Genomic DNA, 17,253 nt, shown 5'->3' on the forward strand with positions numbered 1-17,253 from the left:
TTGGTCGTCCAGGGTCACACCCAGGTTCCTCGCAGTCCGAGTTGGCGTCACCACGGTATCGTCAATGGTGATGGACAGGTCTCTGTGTGGGCAACCCTTCTCCGGGAGGAACAGTAGCTCGGTTTTGTCCAGGTTGAGCTTGAGGTGGTGTGTCATCATCCACTTCGAGATGTCAGCCAAGCATGCAACGATGCGTGCCTCCACTTGAGTGTCCCCGGGGGGGAAATGACAAGACCAGCTGGGTGTCATCGGCATAACAATGGTAAGAGAAGTCATGCGAGCGAATAACAGAACCCAGAGATGTTGTGTAGAGCGAGAAGAGAAGGGGGCCCAGGACTGAGCCTTGTGTAGTTAGCATGCGTGGTTCCGACACGGCCCCCCTCCACGTCACCTGGTAGGATCGACCTGACCTCTCGCTGCGTGAAGCGACTCCGTCGCCGCAAGGAGGGCTGTCTCAGTCGAGTGACCGACTTTGAACCCAGACTGGTGGGGGTCCAAGAGGTTGTTTTGGTGGAGATAGGAAGACAGTTGAGTAAAGACAGCGCGTTCAAGTGTTTTGGAAAGAAAGGGTAGAAGAGAAACCGGTCTGAAGTTCTTGACATCAGAGGGGTCAAGTGATGTTTTTTTCAGAAGGGGGATGACTCTGGCAGTCTTGAAAGCTGTGGGAAAGCATCCTGAAACGAGGGATTTGTTGATGAGGTGGGTGAGGAAAGGAAGGAGTTCAATCACAACCACACTGACAGTGGTGGAAAGGTATTTAGAGTGATTTACTTAAGTACTGAACGCACAATTGTGAGGCACAATACTGGAAAAGTTCCATTTTATGCTTCTATATATTTTTATTCCACTGCAATTAAGAGGTCTCCCTGCCCTCTATTCATTTGACAGGTGTAATTACTTGGTACGCAATATATTCTATGTAAAATGTATATATTAAACTAAAATACAACGCACCATAAATCAGTGATTCCCAATTAAAAAAGGCAGTGTCTAGTTGGGGCTCCTTGTCACCTTTTAGATATTTTAGCAGATCCACTGAAGCCAAGTTTCCCCTCGAAACTTCTCTAATTGTTTCAGTTCAATAAATGTTTGAGGCACAAAGAAGTAAAACTCTCCATTATTTTATAAAAAGTAACAGCAAAAATGTGTTTTTCTGCTTATGTTCATGACTCATTGAAATCTCCGTGATTCAGAACATCACTCATCACTTCGAGAGAGGGCAATGACATTGAGTAAACAGTCTGAAAACTGAAATTAAAGCAGATAATTATTTATTCATTCATTATATTTCCAGTAGCTTGAATTTCATACTTGCACTAAAAGGAGAAACTTAAATAGAGACAAAGAAAGTATCTGTTAGTAAAAATCTGTTTCTTAAATACAAAACCATTTGCAATACTGTCAGAAAAGAGCATCGGTTTGGCAGTAAACTGGGACTGCGTAGAACCAATACAAATCAGAATAATAGAGTTTTGTGCATCAATTAATATTGTTGCTAAATACTACATGTTGTACAATACCAAAGTCGTATAACTCGCTGACAAGCAAATCAGAAAACGATCAAAATCCAGATTTATATGCAATTTTCTGTCCAGTTAGTTACAATACAATTTACACTGTGCACAGCAAAAAAAAAAGAATATATATTTTCTACAAGTACTCTATATTTAATACAGTCCTATCAACAAGTTAAACCATATCATGCACAATATTGCCTATTAGGCTGCTTGTCCCTGTACAATCAATTAAGGTATTTACAAATTCAACAGATATTCTACACGTCATTAAAAAAAACAAAAAACTTGATGCAAGTTAAGAGAAAAGAAATCTTGATTCCGTCCAAAGGCCCTCAAGTGTAGTTAGTTCAAGTGAACGATCTTTGCCTAAAAGGAATTGAATAATGTGTAGTATTCACACACAGATGTCCGTACATTCATACACTGCAGAAATACAATCAGGTTCTGTACATAATGACTGCAGACTTTGAAAAATGCACCAGATGTGGTTTTAATGATGTTTTAGTCTGATCCAATTTAGGTTGTGCTTAGCTTCTTGGAGGAATCAAAGCCAGTCCTGTGTCTCAAGGCATTGGGACGTCTTTACAAAAAAAGATAAGAGTATATGAATTATTCGTCCTTCCACAGACTCCTCTTCTCAAGCTTATCTGATCCTTTCTTGGATGTGACTTCCGCAGTCCTACTACTGTCTCTGTTCCAGTCACTGAACTCCGGGAAGAGACTCCAGAATGGAATTGATGCTTTGAAGAAAAGGCACTATACCTGCTGAAAGCATTGCAGGGATTGACGCAAGCCGTCGCACCCTCAGCATTTCCCATTGGCCTTCAGATCAAGCTCAATAAGAGGTTACATGCGGGGCAGAAGGTCACATGACACGCCATGCAGCATTTCAGCTTCTTCCTTCATAGGGGCAGTTGGATCATTCAACAGACAGATGAGGATGTATCAATGCAGAGATCTCAAGCATGCTTTGTGCACTGTTCCCAATATTCAGTTTACAGATAGTTCACTTTATGTATATATATATACATATATTTAGATATACATACACACACACTGTACATCTGCCTTGTGCAGTGATGGAATTGCATGAATGAATTACATAATTAAATACAGATTCCAGTCCAAGCTTCTGTGTTGAAAAAACAAAACATGGAGTAATAGTCTTTAGACACTGATTACTATTTGAACATAGTAGATGATATAATAACCAATAACAAAATCCAATATAGTTGAGACGAGCACTGCATAATCCATAAGAGGTTTCCGGTGAGAATGCTTCACTTGTTACTATCAAAGTGTAAATTCAAATATGGATTTGGGTCATATCAGGTGTTTCATGCGTGCACTGTTCAAATCAAATGTGTGGTTGAGCTACTTCATTCCTGAATGCTGCGTAAGGTATAATGAGCCACAGGTCTCCAAAGCCTCTCCATAAAGACTTCCAAGTGAAAACATAAATGTCTTAGACGAGTTATGTGCATTTCATGTACGACACTGGGGATGGAGATGTGATCATAAAGCCATGCAGTGTTGGGACAGCCCTCTAAAGAGAGATGTGGGGATTGAGGAGTCCGTGCAGCCCCTCATACCGGTCTGTGACGACTGATTGGCTTACACAAATGAGTTCAAGGAGTTCATGGCATTAATCGGGGAGGGGGCCTCCGAGCTCTCGTGGCCCTCAGCAGTCTCCCTGATGGCACTCTTTCCACTATACTGGCCGATAAACGAGCCATCCTCGTTGAACTGTCCGTCTCCTCCTTCCCCGTAGTCAACTAAACTGTCGTCACTGTTGTCTCTCTTAACTGTCCCATTAGACGGCGTGCGGCTCCCTTTTAATGGTTTATGGTCCTCATTGTCACTGAAGGAGAAAATAACATGCAGGTGTTACAGGTGAGATGATGTGACAGATGCAACAAGGAGATTAGTGACTTTTTTTTAGATGGAGCACTGAACAGCTAATTTTACCAAAACCTACTGTACTTTTTGGTTATGGTAAAACCAACGTATTGGTTCGTTTCTTTAGCTCTTCACTTTTTAAAAGTGTAAACTCATGAATATGCAACAGTGAACCACTGCATGAGAAGCAAGTTTGGATTTAGCTTCCTCCATGTCTAAAAAAACAGTAGCAATGGATGATTAGTTGGTTTCCATCAGGCAACAGGGGAATAAAGCTCAAGCAGCCATACCCTGTTCAAATTCCCCCTGAAACCAAATATGAAGTGGTAAATGTATTGTTTGACAAAAGCATTTCCCCCCCTCCCCCCGAGGCAGAGGTTGTGATGAATAACAGAAAATCCAAGGCAATGATGTGAATAAAACTTGGAAAAGCAAGGTTTTCAGCCAAACATCCCCCAAAGCAAGCATGATAATAATCACAAGTTGGCACAATGCACGAAAAATCTGCAAAGAAAGATTTCTTTGGATATCAGATACATTCCACATACATGAGTTGAACATCAATGAGATAAGATCACAAAAGCCATCATAATGCTGAAATGTTTTTAAATTTAGAATAGAGATTAATCTGTCGGCAAAAGCATTTTTCAGGGAGAGAACTTGCACCAGGTAAGCAATGAATGACTTACAAGACATGATGAAGGCTTTATGACCAAATATTAAACTTGATGACAGCCGTGAAAGAGCCTGGGATGCTTACACAGCGAGCGCTTTTCTCCACAGTGCTGTCCACTGACCCTCCTCACGTGCTAGATTTACATGTTGACCCTCAACCTACCGACACACCATCGTCACCCTTACCTTTCCTGAGACCTACACCCCTGCCATCAGATGAGGAGATCCAGCTGAGATCCCACACAACACAACAGTCACTCCTCACAATGCACTTTAACAGGCACATACGCCGTGTACACGTATAGTCTGAACTTACAGTACGCTCTCCTGCAGTCAAACAAAAACAGCTCAGTTGAGTGAAGTTCTGCCTTTATTGTCATACTTCCAGCTGAGCTTAATGAAACAGCATGGATAGAAAGTATACTCTCACAAAGGCACTATAATATTTGTACACTTTGCCTTGTGATTTATTGTCTACTTTGTCCTTCGAGTTGATGTCCATTTGAGAGATTCCCCAGCCGTGTAAATGGGTCTCTCTGCATGAGTTTTAAAGGATAAGTGTGGTGATGTCAACAAATCCTGTGAGAAGACCAAAACCATCAATGAACTCATTCTATAAGTCTCACATAGATTCTACTTCTGGGCCATAGTGCTGCATTATTGTCCAAAAACAAAACACAACGCCAGTGATCCACACTGAGCGACATATTGCGTCATTACAATGAGCATCTGTATATTTTTAATTCTGCGGCTGAAAACAGTCCCCAATAAATTCTCTGTTTATTTCTTAAACTTTAAAAAACTAAAGTTCCCAGCAGTTTTAGGAAATAGTTTGGCTTTTAAAATGCATCTTATAACTTATATATGTGACCATAAAAATAAAAAAGTCTTGTGAGACAGACTGATTTTGGTCTATTAAAAGAATTTGTTGACAATAATAAAAATGTAGAATATCACAGCCTCATCCTTTAAGGATGCATCACTATTAAAGAATGGCTACTGGCTTCATATAAACAGCATTAACCAGCTCGTGTACACTCAGTGAGGATTGCTTCCCTCAAACATGCTGATAATTCCATATAAGATCCATATTCATCTTTGTACCGTTTATCTATATATGAACATGATTCCATTCAACACATTATTGCCTAGAGCTAATTTTCATATATCAGATCTTCACACCATGCATGTCACATATTATATATATATATATCGATATGTATTCATCACAGCATAAAATCCATATAACAGATTTATGTTTACATAATACAAAAATTAATACAAAATATAAAAGCAAGACCATTTTATAAATTGACTTATAAAAAACAATTCAATAATGCTATGTATACAGAAGTAAAGTGCTTTGTTGTTCTTTATTCTGCGTGCGATTGGAGAAGCAGCCTAGACTGAGGATGCTAACAAGCACATCTGGATAACCGCTGTAAGTTAGAAGGAATGATGATTTCAGTGATTTTCAATCCTATCAGGGTTGTGTATGTAAGTAGCAATACACTAGGCAAAGTGTTAATACTATATATACTGTACACAGGATGTTAATGAATAGCTTATTAGTTGGAATGGGAATTGATGCTTTGGGTCAGTTTACGATGTGTTGCAAATGATTCTAGCTTATATTTTTGTTTTCCTGACAGTTTTCTTTAAAGATTTAAAACACCTAAACCCCAAATCCCTTGAACCTGAAGAATCCTGCTTCTCAAATGACACCACAATGTCATATCAATAGAGTCCGACACAAGTGGCACCCAGGACCTCCCAGAACCCAGAAAAGAAAAAAAAAAAAATCTTGTGCTTCACGGTGGTAGAGGTTCAGAAGAGGTTCACTTCTTCTTTTTGTTTTGTATTTCTCTTAATGTTGATCCTGGGTCAGTTATTGGTCAGCTGTAAAGGTTGAGAGGAGGGAGGGAGGGAGTGCAGAGCTTCAGCCCGGCCAGAGAGAGCAGATCTGGATAGAAAGCAGGGACGGGGCAGGGGTTGATGGGTAACAATGGGGCTCTGGGGGCTCCAGAGGCCGGAGCACTTTTCTCTCACCTGTATTCCCCAAAAGTACAGTCATCGTCTTTCATTGGCTGGAACTCTGGGTCTGTGTGTGCGTCCTCCTTCTCTTTGACTGGTGAGAGAAGAGGAAGCAATTTAGACAAACCGGCTTACAAGGTAAAGTAAGAAACAATGTTGATGATTCCTCATTATTCAGACGCAATGTGGCAAAAAGCTACGGCAGAGAGTATTGCAAAATATTAGCTCCGTTTTCGTTATAACCAGACCCTTTTCTCGGTAGAACAAGATATGTTTCTTGTCATTACTACATATCAAATGAACCAGTTAAAACAAGAAACATTTGTCGTAATAATAACGTATGACTTTGTCAGAAAACGTTCCTTCTGTTATTCAAAAACGTATCTTCTAAAAAAATGAACGTTAATACATTGGCATGTTCAAGAGACTTCCACATGTTTCAATGAGAAAGGTTTCCTGATTTAATGAGACAAGTCAGCATGTTGTTTTAGTGAAAACGTATATTGATTTTGTGTCGTAGCAAGAAATTACATAATGAGAATGAAATGTCAAAATACCATTAAATATGTTACAGTGTAAAATAAAATTGCAGCAAGATGTTTGTGGATCTTTAATTAATTATGATCTGAGAAAATGTATCTTCATAAAAACAACTGGGCAAATATCTTCTTGTCATTGTGGCAGCCACACACTGCCACAGATAGCTATAAAAACACACCAATATGCCAGAAAACATAAAATCTAATCATAAAATCGTATTAAACATAATGGAATGGTCGCGAACAAAGCATTATAGTGTGGGTTTATATACGAGTGTGTAAGTGGTGGTGTTTGTGCGACTGCTCACCAGGGTACTTTCCTCCCTTATTCCTCTGGATGAAGCAGATAATGAGGAGGATCAGGATGAGCAGAGCGATGGCACACATGAGGCCAATGAACCATCCCTGAGTGGCGATGTCTACCTGTCGGCTCGCCACAGCTGGCCAGAGGAGGAGAGGAAGAGACATAACATTTATGACTGGATGATCTTTTCCCATTGGGACGGTAAAATAGAAATATTCATCCACAGTCATGTGCTAAAACAAATGTGTAACAAGCCATTCACTTGGTATCTATTTGTTAGAGAAATCCGTTCATGAGTGTGGATCATGATTGCTTATTGTCACAGAAAAGGACGACTTTCATGTTGGAGAAGTTAGAAATCTCCTAGATTAAGCTAATGGTGACTTAGACACATTATCGAAACCACATTAGTACACAGCGTAGGAAATCAATCCGTCTCTGACAGGTGCACACACACAGACAGTCACAGATACACACAGATAACACACACACACTGTACGTACGGAGGATTACTGTTGGTGATATTAGGTGGGATATATATCACTAAACAGATATCAAACTTCTATATGAGGATTACCAAATCTACAGGACTGACTTTAATTCAACTGAAATGAAACCACACAATCATGCACGCTGCTACACACTGTCTCTCTATCGCTACAGTACATGCCTGGCATACAGAGCCACCACAACACATCTGTTAAACCCATGCTTGACTGGATTATGACTACACAACGGCACCAACTACCACACGGTTCACACACGGAACACAGAGCAAGGCCAGGCCGGGCCAGACCATGGTGGAGGCGACCGCCGAGGAACTGCCTCACCTGGGACCGAGACCAAAAGCTCCTCAGACAGGTGGAGCGGCTGGTCGTGGTGACCTTTGGCCACCAAACGCACCCTATAGGAAAGGCCCCCCTTTAAGCCCTTCAGCATAACATTCTGAGTGCCGTTCACAAGCTCTTTCTTCCACTCCTCTTCACCTTCACCTGCAGGAGGGACGTTCACGAAGAGAGGTACGTTTGAGGGAGCAAACACTTCAAATGGGATCATGACATCACGGGATCACGGGATCTAATTACTTGAACAAACATCTACTTACATAGGATTACGCTGCAAATAATTCTGTCTATATTAGATTTAAACTGTTAATATTCATGGGATTATGGAGTTCTAAAACCAATTAAGTCTATGAATTAATTATTGCCCTGAAAGTAAAAACACACTGTAATTTAAGAAAACACATTTCCCAACTTCACTAACACGTGCAGCATGCTGCAACAAAGAGGAAACATGACCATATACAGAAATGCTGCAAGTTGCACAGGATGCAACTAAAATGAGTTACAAAGCAGACGTTTCTAGGGGATGACAAAAAGTGCTAAACACAACTGGAAACTTGTTTTGTTACTCACTTGTGTCACAATCTGCTGGATTTGCAGTGGTTTGTGATCGTTTACTGTATTAGGTTGTGCTTTCTGTATGTTTTTATCTCACTTTGCAGCATTTTTAGCCATGGCAGCCGCATGGCTCGCGGCTGGAGATGTGAGTCTGTTGCTGTGCACGTGTTGTCAAATTGGTGGAGATCTTTTCTTCGTTTAGCTTTTCTTGAGTCCATTTGCACGCGTTTCTTAAGTTGCAGTGTGTCGAACTCTCGGGGCCACAATGAACTATACATGTGGTGATGAGCTAAATATGACACGACTGATGAGCACAAGATATTGTTTTTGATGACAACATTTTTCTAAATTACTGGGAATCTATGATTATGATATTCCCTAATTGAATCCATTGAAACAGTAGGTGTGAGAGAGCCATACTACAAACAACACAGTTTTTCGTCCTCACTGCAGGTGGATAAAAACAATGGAGAGCGCTTCAGTCAAAATTGGTTGGCACAACAAGAATGCTTGTTCTGCCTTTTATGATGTTTGTCTGCATAAGTTCCAACGAGATTGTTAACGGGAGCTGCATGCAACCCCAATCAATAACAGGCCTGGTTAATTAGAAATCCAATCACAGACAGCCTTGTTTATCACATCTGGGTCCACGTTGGCAGGAGCCAGCGTCAACGTGACTGCCAATATTTCTATTCACCTGCACATGCCAATAATGAAGTAGGAGTCTCTTGCCACCTATGTGTGGAACTGAAATAAAGGTGTGTTGCTTTGCTTACTGTTTTTCACTATGTATTCTACATAAAAGTTTTGCTCGGGGCCCCAGTACTCCCAACTGATCAGGGTCCCGTCCTCTCCAGACAAGGAGCTAACGTTCCCGAAAGGATTCACAGGCCGCGCTGAGCACACAAAAGAAGAGACAACCATCAAGCTCGGTCTGTTGGTCAAAAGACAGTCCAATAACTGGCAATTATTTGCTTTGATTTAATAAATTAAGTCCCAATAAAAGCTCTTAGCATCACCAAATCTAGAACCAGCAAATGCCCCCCCCTGTGGGACTAACAAAGGATTATCTTATCTTACCTCATAGCCTGACACGATAGCAATTTAAAATGGGGACACTATGCCAGCAAACAAAGGAATACACAAAGCTGATCATGTAACAAATCGGACATGTACAGTAGTGTACTAAGATCACAGCAGTATCTGTACCCTCGTGGGGCGGACGGCGTGGAGGAGACCGTGCAATGGGATGAGGGGTTTGCGTGTTTCCTGTAAACAACATGGAGAGGGGTGAAGACCGCACCACACACACGAGACACACACAGAGACACCACAGACACTGAAGTCATCATACACAATGCACACAGTTCATTGGCATGCCAAGCAAACGCTTGTCATGCAGCGGGGAAGCATCACTAGAAGCCAGCGTGGAAGAAGTGAGTAAGAGGACCAAAGTCGCCAAAGGCACAAGTAAAAGAAAAAAGAAAAAAAAACAGCAGAGACTCATGTAGTTTTATCACATGGCGTTAAAAAAGGCACGCGTCAAATAGCATCTTTATCGATGTGGCTTTGAACTTTACTCAGCTTTGAGCTCAGGTGGAGCATTGTGGTGCGCTGCAGAAATTGATAGAGACGAGGGGAAATTGCTCAATGAGTGCATGCTTGCGGGGGGATTTGAAGCTATGGCTGTAACTGTAAAAACATGCACGAGTCTAGATACGAGCGGTACCTGCGCCCACATCTACGTCATGCTGTGATATTAGAGCTTGTAGAGAGAAACAGGACAGAGAAAGAACAGGACACGGGTCACTATGGGAGGAACCCCCCCCCCCCCGCCATCTGTGTCACTGCATGAAACAGTAACAACATTCATGTTGCTCATGCAGAGAAATATAACAGACGAAGTTTACAGCGGCATGGGTCACCTCATGTAACAATGCAACTGGATCACACTCATGTTCCACTCGACGTGGATGAAGAGCTTGTGTATGTCATGCTACTGAATGTAAAATGCTAAAAATAAAAGACGATGCTCTGGAAGAGTGCGCATCATACATGGCAGAATGACAAGGGTGTGACATTCACAAAACACACGACAATGTTCTGACTCAACAATTAATGTCTTGAGCAAAACTGACAAAATTGTCAGTTAATTAATTGTTCAGTCTGTAAAATGTCAGAAAATAGTAAGAAAATGCAGATCATAATTCTGCAGTTGGCACCTTCAAATTGCTTGTTTTGTCAGCCCAGCAGTCTAAACTACAACATACTGTATTTACTTATAAAACCAGCGCATTTTTAGATTTGAGGCGAAGGAATGTTTACAATTCTCGTATTTAAAAAAATCACAATAAAATGTGCTGTTGATGCCGTCAAGTGTCAACTAATCAAATTGACTTTACAGAAAACACACAAAAACAAAACGCCCTGATTCACAATAAAGAGCATTTCACTGTCTGGAGGAATGTTTTTCAATGCAAACCAACAATTTCTTTAATTTGAGAAGACACACACAGCGAGGTGCAACCAGTGTGAGCTTCAATGGGACTCCATCCAAACTTTAAACATGTCACACGACTCCTATCCAGAACACCATGCTTCATTCTTCAAATGTTTGAGGTTGGATTCTGGTTTCCTCACTCATGAAATATGGTGTACTGACGAGTTCTGTAATGCATTTTCTTTTGGCATGGACTTCATACTTTGTAAATATGATCTGTAAATCAATAGCATGTTTGGATTATCTCACCTGAGTTATAGATATAATAATTCATGTCAGTCAGCTTTCCAGTTGAAGAAACATGAATACAATTAAGGTCATTTACTTTCAACAGTCTGCATTTGCTGACTTACCTTCATCCACGATGGTGACAGCTTCCTGAGAAATGGCCAGGCCTGCTCCCCTGACTGTTTTCGCATTCAAATAAAACTTGTAGCGCGTGCTGTACTTGAGGTTGAGCAAAGTGACTGAGGTCTCATTGGCGGGCAGGGCCAGCTCCTCCACTGGGCCCAGCTCATTGGAGTTATTGACTACTGGGATGGAGGATGGGTGAGAAGAATAATTGGGACGGGGATGGAGGTTGGGAAGCAGTGAGATAAGTTGAATAGAGGTATGAGATGGGGGAGGTCGGAGATGGGGTCGCAGTGTCAGTGATGAGAAAGGTGGAAATGAAAATGTTTGGGGTACAGAGGTGTAGGGTTCAGGAATAGAAGACGGGAGTGACAAAAGTTGATTTGTTAATTTGTGTTGTAATTTAGGCAAAATAACTTGCTTGAAATGCTCTTAGTACTACTCTAAATTTTTCTTATAATCTCTGAACAGGATGACACTACAAGACATGACAAAGGAAGACATACAAACTACATGAAGGAACTAGGCAAAGATATAGAAGTCCGATAGAAAAAAAGCCTCACCTGGCTGATATTTGAGGGTGTAGCCAGTGATGCGTCCATTACGGTCATGAGGAGGACTCCATTCAAGGGTCAGAGAGTCCAGGTTGGGATTGGTGACTACCAGGGAAGTAGGAGCACCCGGCACTACAGAAAACACATTTATCATGAAAACTTACACAAATTCATCCATGTAAAGCTAAACAGGGCTCAAAATTATATTTTAAAGGAATTTTAAAGTCCCCCTTTCACTTAAAAATGTTTTTTAATTTGTTTGGATGTTTAACATTTTACGTTCATCTGCTAAAGGAGGAAAGTTTCTCTGTGCTCAACTCACAGTCTTAAACGTGTAGAAGATGAAGCATGACTTTGTGACATCCCAACTAGTTTGAAAGCCAATCGTGGTTCAATATGCAACTTGCACACGTTTGATGCTCGAAACTTCCAGCGGTAATGCACTGAGATTGGAGTTTTCAGTGAAGTAGAAGGCAATTTGTTAAACTAGAAAATATTAGCTTATTAATGGATTCTGGATTGTTTTTCAATGAGGGAGAAGCAGAAGATGTGCATTTAATGTTTGAAAAATCAATTACCTAGTGAATAATTTCAGACAGAAATTATGACAATTACATTAAGATTTAATAAACATAATACTCAAATTTGTATTATTTGACGTTGTTGTATTAAAAACCCAGTGAAACAGAAGTTCGAGTGTCCTCAGCTTCTGCACGGTGACACATTCTCCAGTGAAACGGAACATTTGATCGGTAGTTACAAAAGAGATTTAAATCAAATCCCTTGCATTTGATTGGACCGCTAAAGCGTAGGCTGGCTTAAAATGCAGCACTATAGAGAGCAACAGAGACCAGACACACACACACACACACGCCTCCATCGTTGCTAAAAGCTGCAAATTGATTGATGGGTGATGTCAATTAATCTGTTGAAATTGTTTGGTACTCTCTTATGTAAGCACACGTCATATTTCGTTTTACAGGAAGGACGTATGATTGGATTTAACATAGATTAAGTGATATTTGGTATTATATATACAGTATGTATATATATACGTATATATATAGTTAAATAGGTGCACCATAGGACAGTAGGTCTCAGTTGTGATAAAATACAAAGAAACAAAGAAACAGAGTATTCCTTGTCTTACCTCCTTCAGGTGTATCAAACCGCAGGGTGGGGCTGGGGGGACCCTCTCCCTTGCCGTTATAAACCCTGACATTGAATGAGTAGCGACTGAAGGGGTGCAGGCCAGGCAGCATTCTGTGGGTGTGGTTCCCACTGAAGGTCAGGATCTGGTTCTCCATTAGATGGGGGTTGTGTTTGTGGAGGCTGTGCTCTCTCCAGTAGTACACCTACGAGTTACACAGTTAGTATACAATAAGAGGTGTGTGTGTGTGTTATGGAAGGCGGGATTGGTGTACATGTTACACTGTACCTTGTATCCTTTGAGATGTCCTCGTATTAATTTAGAGGGAACAGGATCCCAGTGCACCTCTGCCAGAGTGCTGTTTAGCAACACCGCCTGCACATTCTCTGGAGCTGCTACTGGCACTGTACAATACCGAGTAAATGTTTTAGGTTACACAGCCCAATGTATCCCCTCCAGACTCTTGCACATAATTAATTTTGAAGTCGATCCAACTCACAGTCCTCTCCTGAGTAGCCGTGGGCAATAGCAGGCTCAGGTCCAGCTCCGTGGTCGTTCACTGCCTGAACTTTCAGCTCATAAGGAACAAATGTGGGCGTTCCAGACACAACAAACTTGGAGTTGTTAGCCACAGTCACTGTGGTCCAATCGCTGTCCACCACCTTCTGCCTCCACATTACTTTATAGTGAAGCCCTGGACCGTTAGACTGGAGGCCTGACAGCGGCTGCACAGGAGAAAGTTGCTGATTTTTCATTACTTAATTTTTTTCAGGAGAAACAATGACTGTACGCCATAATGTATATGTTTTTTGGCAGATGATAGGAATCTCATAAGAGCAGGCAATAACAAAATCATGCTTCACAGTACAAGGACACTTTTCTCATGGTACTCCCTGGACAACAGTAAATGCTTCAGGATTAAAACAGATGGCTTCATACAACTTTATTACCTTCCATGAGATTACAAGATTATCATGTTCTGTTCCAAATCCCTGTACACCTGTTGGGTTCTCGTCTGGAGCTAAAATAACAATAAAGACAATATGAAAAGGTATTTAAAGGAAAATCTGAGGCTCAGCTCAAAATCTGACGAATATGCTTTTGTTACCCGTTTACTCACAAAACAGTTGTGATTTTAGAGAAAGATCGTTTAGAATATTATTTAGTATCCAGTATTTAGTAGTATTTAGAAGATTGGTAGATTATTTATCTAATATTTAAGCGTGACACAATGAATTTACAGAGTGAAAACACACAAGGCCTCAGAAACACACCCCAAGCAAAAGGCGGAGGAGTCTGTACCTGCAGATTCTGTCTTAACCATTCTGGACGGGAAGCTGGGGCGGCTGAAGTCCACAGCGTTGAGGGCCAAAACTCTGAAGGTGTAGTGGATGTATGGTGACAGTTTGAGGTGAGCTGTCGTCCTGGTGCCGGGGACCTCGGTAAGATTATGCCAGTGCCCTCGGTGGTGCAGGGAGTCTTCATACTGGATCAGAAATTCTGTGGAAAATTTTTTAAAAAGTATTGTACATGACTGGGCACTTGATACCCTGCTTGACGGTATATTTGCATAACTGAAATAAATGCCCTCAAGTAATTTTTGGATGCTGTAACTCAAAGCATGCTGTTAAAACTTCACCATTGTAACCAATTATTTCAAGCTGACCTCAGCTGTCACTGAAGAACCTGCACTCCGTTACGAACCCCTTTCAGTCCTGTAGGGTCGGTTGTGTTTTCCAAAAGACACATTTGGTTGATTTTTCCCTTTTTTCACTGACTATCTTATCGGTTGATTGTAATTATGGATTTTCATAAATCATTGTGATTTTGTTCACATATGGTAAATGTCAAAAATGTAATTAATCAAAAGGTGAATTCAGTGATTTAGTTTTGCATCTTAATAATGTTGGGAGACTCATCAGAGACAATTATCTTTTTAAAGTCAAAATTGATGCAGCAGAGGCCAAGATATCTTTTAGTCCCTGTATGGATCAAGCTCCAAAAATGCCCGATACTACAATTCCCATAATGCAACTTAAAAGCATGTTGAATTAGACCCTCCTTGCATCCTAAATGCCAACTTCTCTCAATCGACACGTTTTTAATACAGGCTTTCCTTTAGAAGATAATGAAAATATCTCTATTCATATGTGAAATAAGTGAATTGTCCCTTTAAAAAAGTTACGCCTTCGCATAAAAATCCCAAACAGACGCCGATAAATACACCCTGATACAAACACACATAAGACATACTCTGAATAGGACTGTTATGTTCATCCCCAGGGATCCAAGTGAGCTGAACACTCCTCTTTTTGTGGTCTGTCAGCTCCAGGTCAGTTGGGGGGTCGGGTCGCTCTGAGGGGAGAAACAGCACAGGCAGAAACATCAACACACAGTTACAGTTACAGAATATGGAGGGTTCATGCCACGAGAAGATGAAGCAAAAATAAAAGAGGGTATCTGGTTACATGAATGTGTTTCTCTGATACTGGTATCATAACAAATTCTGTGTATGTTGGTTTAACCAAGCATACCTTTCAGTTACTCCTGTGTTTCTTTACATGTTACATTAGACCGTGTTATGTGCGCCGTGATGCACATGCAGACGCCGCACCATGCAAATGAACCGACTGACGCTCAACTGAGCATCTTCCATAATCACTCTGCATGAAATAGAGTCTCGGGCTCACCAGAGAGGTGAAATTGATGCTCATGTTTTGGAATTGTAATGATAGAGTGAAACGCATGCTTGGAATAAATGAATCATGAGGAAATGGAGCATTTGAAAAGAATCCAACCGGTGCTTTGGGGAGATGTCTGCTTTACAAATGATCTTGGGTATGAGTGGAAATTTCCTCCCTTTTGCCGAAATGTTTAGTGTTTGATGCATTCAAACTTTATGCATTTTTGTGAAAATGGAAAAAACATACAATTCATTTAGAAATAAATAAAAATACAAAAATGACGATAAAAATAAATCAAAATAAAATACAAAAAATACAAAAAATGCACTGTGATTGTCCAAAATAAATCTTCTTAAAACATGCTTCACTTAACAATAACATCCAACAAACAACACCAGCCCATGTCAGCTGAGCACATCTGGGTGCTCTTGTGTGCCGCGGGTTTACCGTAGACAACAGCTGGTGTCGTGGCCTCTGCCAGGTAGGAGGACAGGAGTGAAATAGGGAGTTTAGTGGTCAGTCAGCCATAAGAAAACAAAAGATTATCTGGCTCGCTGAGAAGACAACAATCAAATATTCACGCTGCTGACACGATAGCTGACTAAAGCCGTCCTGACCCTCAGTAAACTCTCAGGCAATTAACCTTGACGGGCTGAAAGGCAATCTGTCTTGTCAGTTATTGGACAGATTCACTTCTCTGGGAAGAGCTGAGGTGGAGAGAAGTTTACACTTTAATAATTTGTGAGTTTGTTTTCCGACTCAGTGAAATTGAGCTCCGGCAAAGCTGAACATACCGACAACAGTGAGCTCAGCGCTGGCTGAGTCATGGTCCAGAGTGGTGTTCATGATGCAGGTGTACACCCCCGCATCGCTCTCTGTCACATCAATGATGGTGAGGCTGTCAGAGTCTACGATTAATCTGTGAAAAAAGCATTTAAACAGACAGTTTAGCGATCCATCTGATTGAATCAAATCTTGTTTTTTAAAAAGGTAGGATTCATTTAATAACTAATTAATTCATAACTAATGTAGACGAACAGCAAACACAGGTCTAAGAAGTGAGAGTTGTGCAGGCAGCTCTGACCTCTCGTCATCGGGCAGCTCTCCGTCGTCTTTGAGCCAGGTCATGGTGGGGATGAGCGAGGGGTCGTGTTTCACCTTACACTCAAACACCACAGACCTGCCCATCTGGACCACTTTGTACTCCGGCTGCTTCAGGATTCGGGTGGGCTCTGATGGGAGAGGTTTTATTCATTTGACTTTTCTTGTGGATCTTCTAATAGTTGGACACCGTAACCAGAAATGTTTGACATATATGAACTTTAAATACCCAAATTGTACATGCTTAATCATAAATATCCCACTGCAATAGCATCGTGTGAGTTATGAGCTAGTTGTGATGATCATATTTGGATCTTAAGTGAAGAAACGCTCTCACCTTTGACCTCCAGATAGATGTGGTTCTCGTAGATACCGAGGATGTTTCTGGCCACACATGTGTATTTGCCACTATTGTGAGCTTGAGCGACGTGGATCTCCAAAGTCCCATTGTCATGCAGGATGTAAGGGTCTCCATCGAGGGTACTGGACCGACTGTCTTTGAACCTGAGACAGAGAGGCAGCCACTGTGAGCTTTGTGAAGC

General features: G+C 41.1%; 1 protein-coding gene across 24 annotated transcripts in view; it reads right to left on the bottom strand.

Annotated features, from left to right (window-relative positions):
* Nucleotides 1-1,254: 1,254 nt before the first annotated feature.
* LOC116395220 (neuronal cell adhesion molecule-like) overlaps nucleotides 1,255-17,253 on the bottom strand; it is a 40,465-nt gene continuing 24,466 nt past the window's right edge. For 3 of the 24 annotated variants that reach the window (XM_031868941.1, XM_031868924.1, XM_031868992.1), the window contains 19 exons: nucleotides 17,049-17,215; nucleotides 16,695-16,842; nucleotides 16,405-16,529; nucleotides 16,058-16,084; nucleotides 15,180-15,281; nucleotides 14,229-14,426; nucleotides 13,877-13,947; nucleotides 13,426-13,651; nucleotides 13,215-13,330; nucleotides 12,927-13,131; nucleotides 11,786-11,908; nucleotides 11,225-11,404; nucleotides 10,101-10,136; nucleotides 9,581-9,640; nucleotides 9,148-9,267; nucleotides 7,799-7,960; nucleotides 6,973-7,104; nucleotides 6,141-6,219; nucleotides 1,255-3,378 (listed from right to left, as the gene is read on the bottom strand). In XM_031868941.1, coding sequence (XP_031724801.1) covers nucleotides 3,132-3,378; nucleotides 6,141-6,219; nucleotides 6,973-7,104; nucleotides 7,799-7,960; nucleotides 9,148-9,267; nucleotides 9,581-9,640; nucleotides 10,101-10,136; nucleotides 11,225-11,404; nucleotides 11,786-11,908; nucleotides 12,927-13,131; nucleotides 13,215-13,330; nucleotides 13,426-13,651; nucleotides 13,877-13,947; nucleotides 14,229-14,426; nucleotides 15,180-15,281; nucleotides 16,058-16,084; nucleotides 16,405-16,529; nucleotides 16,695-16,842; nucleotides 17,049-17,215 — 2,524 coding nt within the window. In that variant the 3' untranslated portion in view covers nucleotides 1,255-3,131. Of the gene's footprint in view, nucleotides 3,379-4,446; nucleotides 6,055-6,140; nucleotides 6,220-6,972; nucleotides 7,105-7,798; nucleotides 7,961-9,147; nucleotides 9,268-9,580; nucleotides 9,641-10,100; nucleotides 10,137-11,224; nucleotides 11,405-11,785; nucleotides 11,909-12,926; nucleotides 13,132-13,214; nucleotides 13,331-13,425; nucleotides 13,652-13,876; nucleotides 13,948-14,228; nucleotides 14,427-15,179; nucleotides 15,282-16,057; nucleotides 16,085-16,404; nucleotides 16,530-16,694; nucleotides 16,843-17,048; nucleotides 17,216-17,253 lie in introns of those variants that run through there. The other 21 variants (XM_031868984.1, XM_031868960.1, XM_031869035.1 and 18 more) reach the window with 13 other exon arrangements.

Source organism: Anarrhichthys ocellatus, unplaced genomic scaffold (genome assembly GCF_004355925.1).
Source record: "Anarrhichthys ocellatus isolate YVR2014 unplaced genomic scaffold, GSC_Weel_1.0 scaffold2, whole genome shotgun sequence".
Taxonomy (NCBI): Eukaryota; Metazoa; Chordata; class Actinopteri; order Perciformes; family Anarhichadidae; genus Anarrhichthys; species Anarrhichthys ocellatus.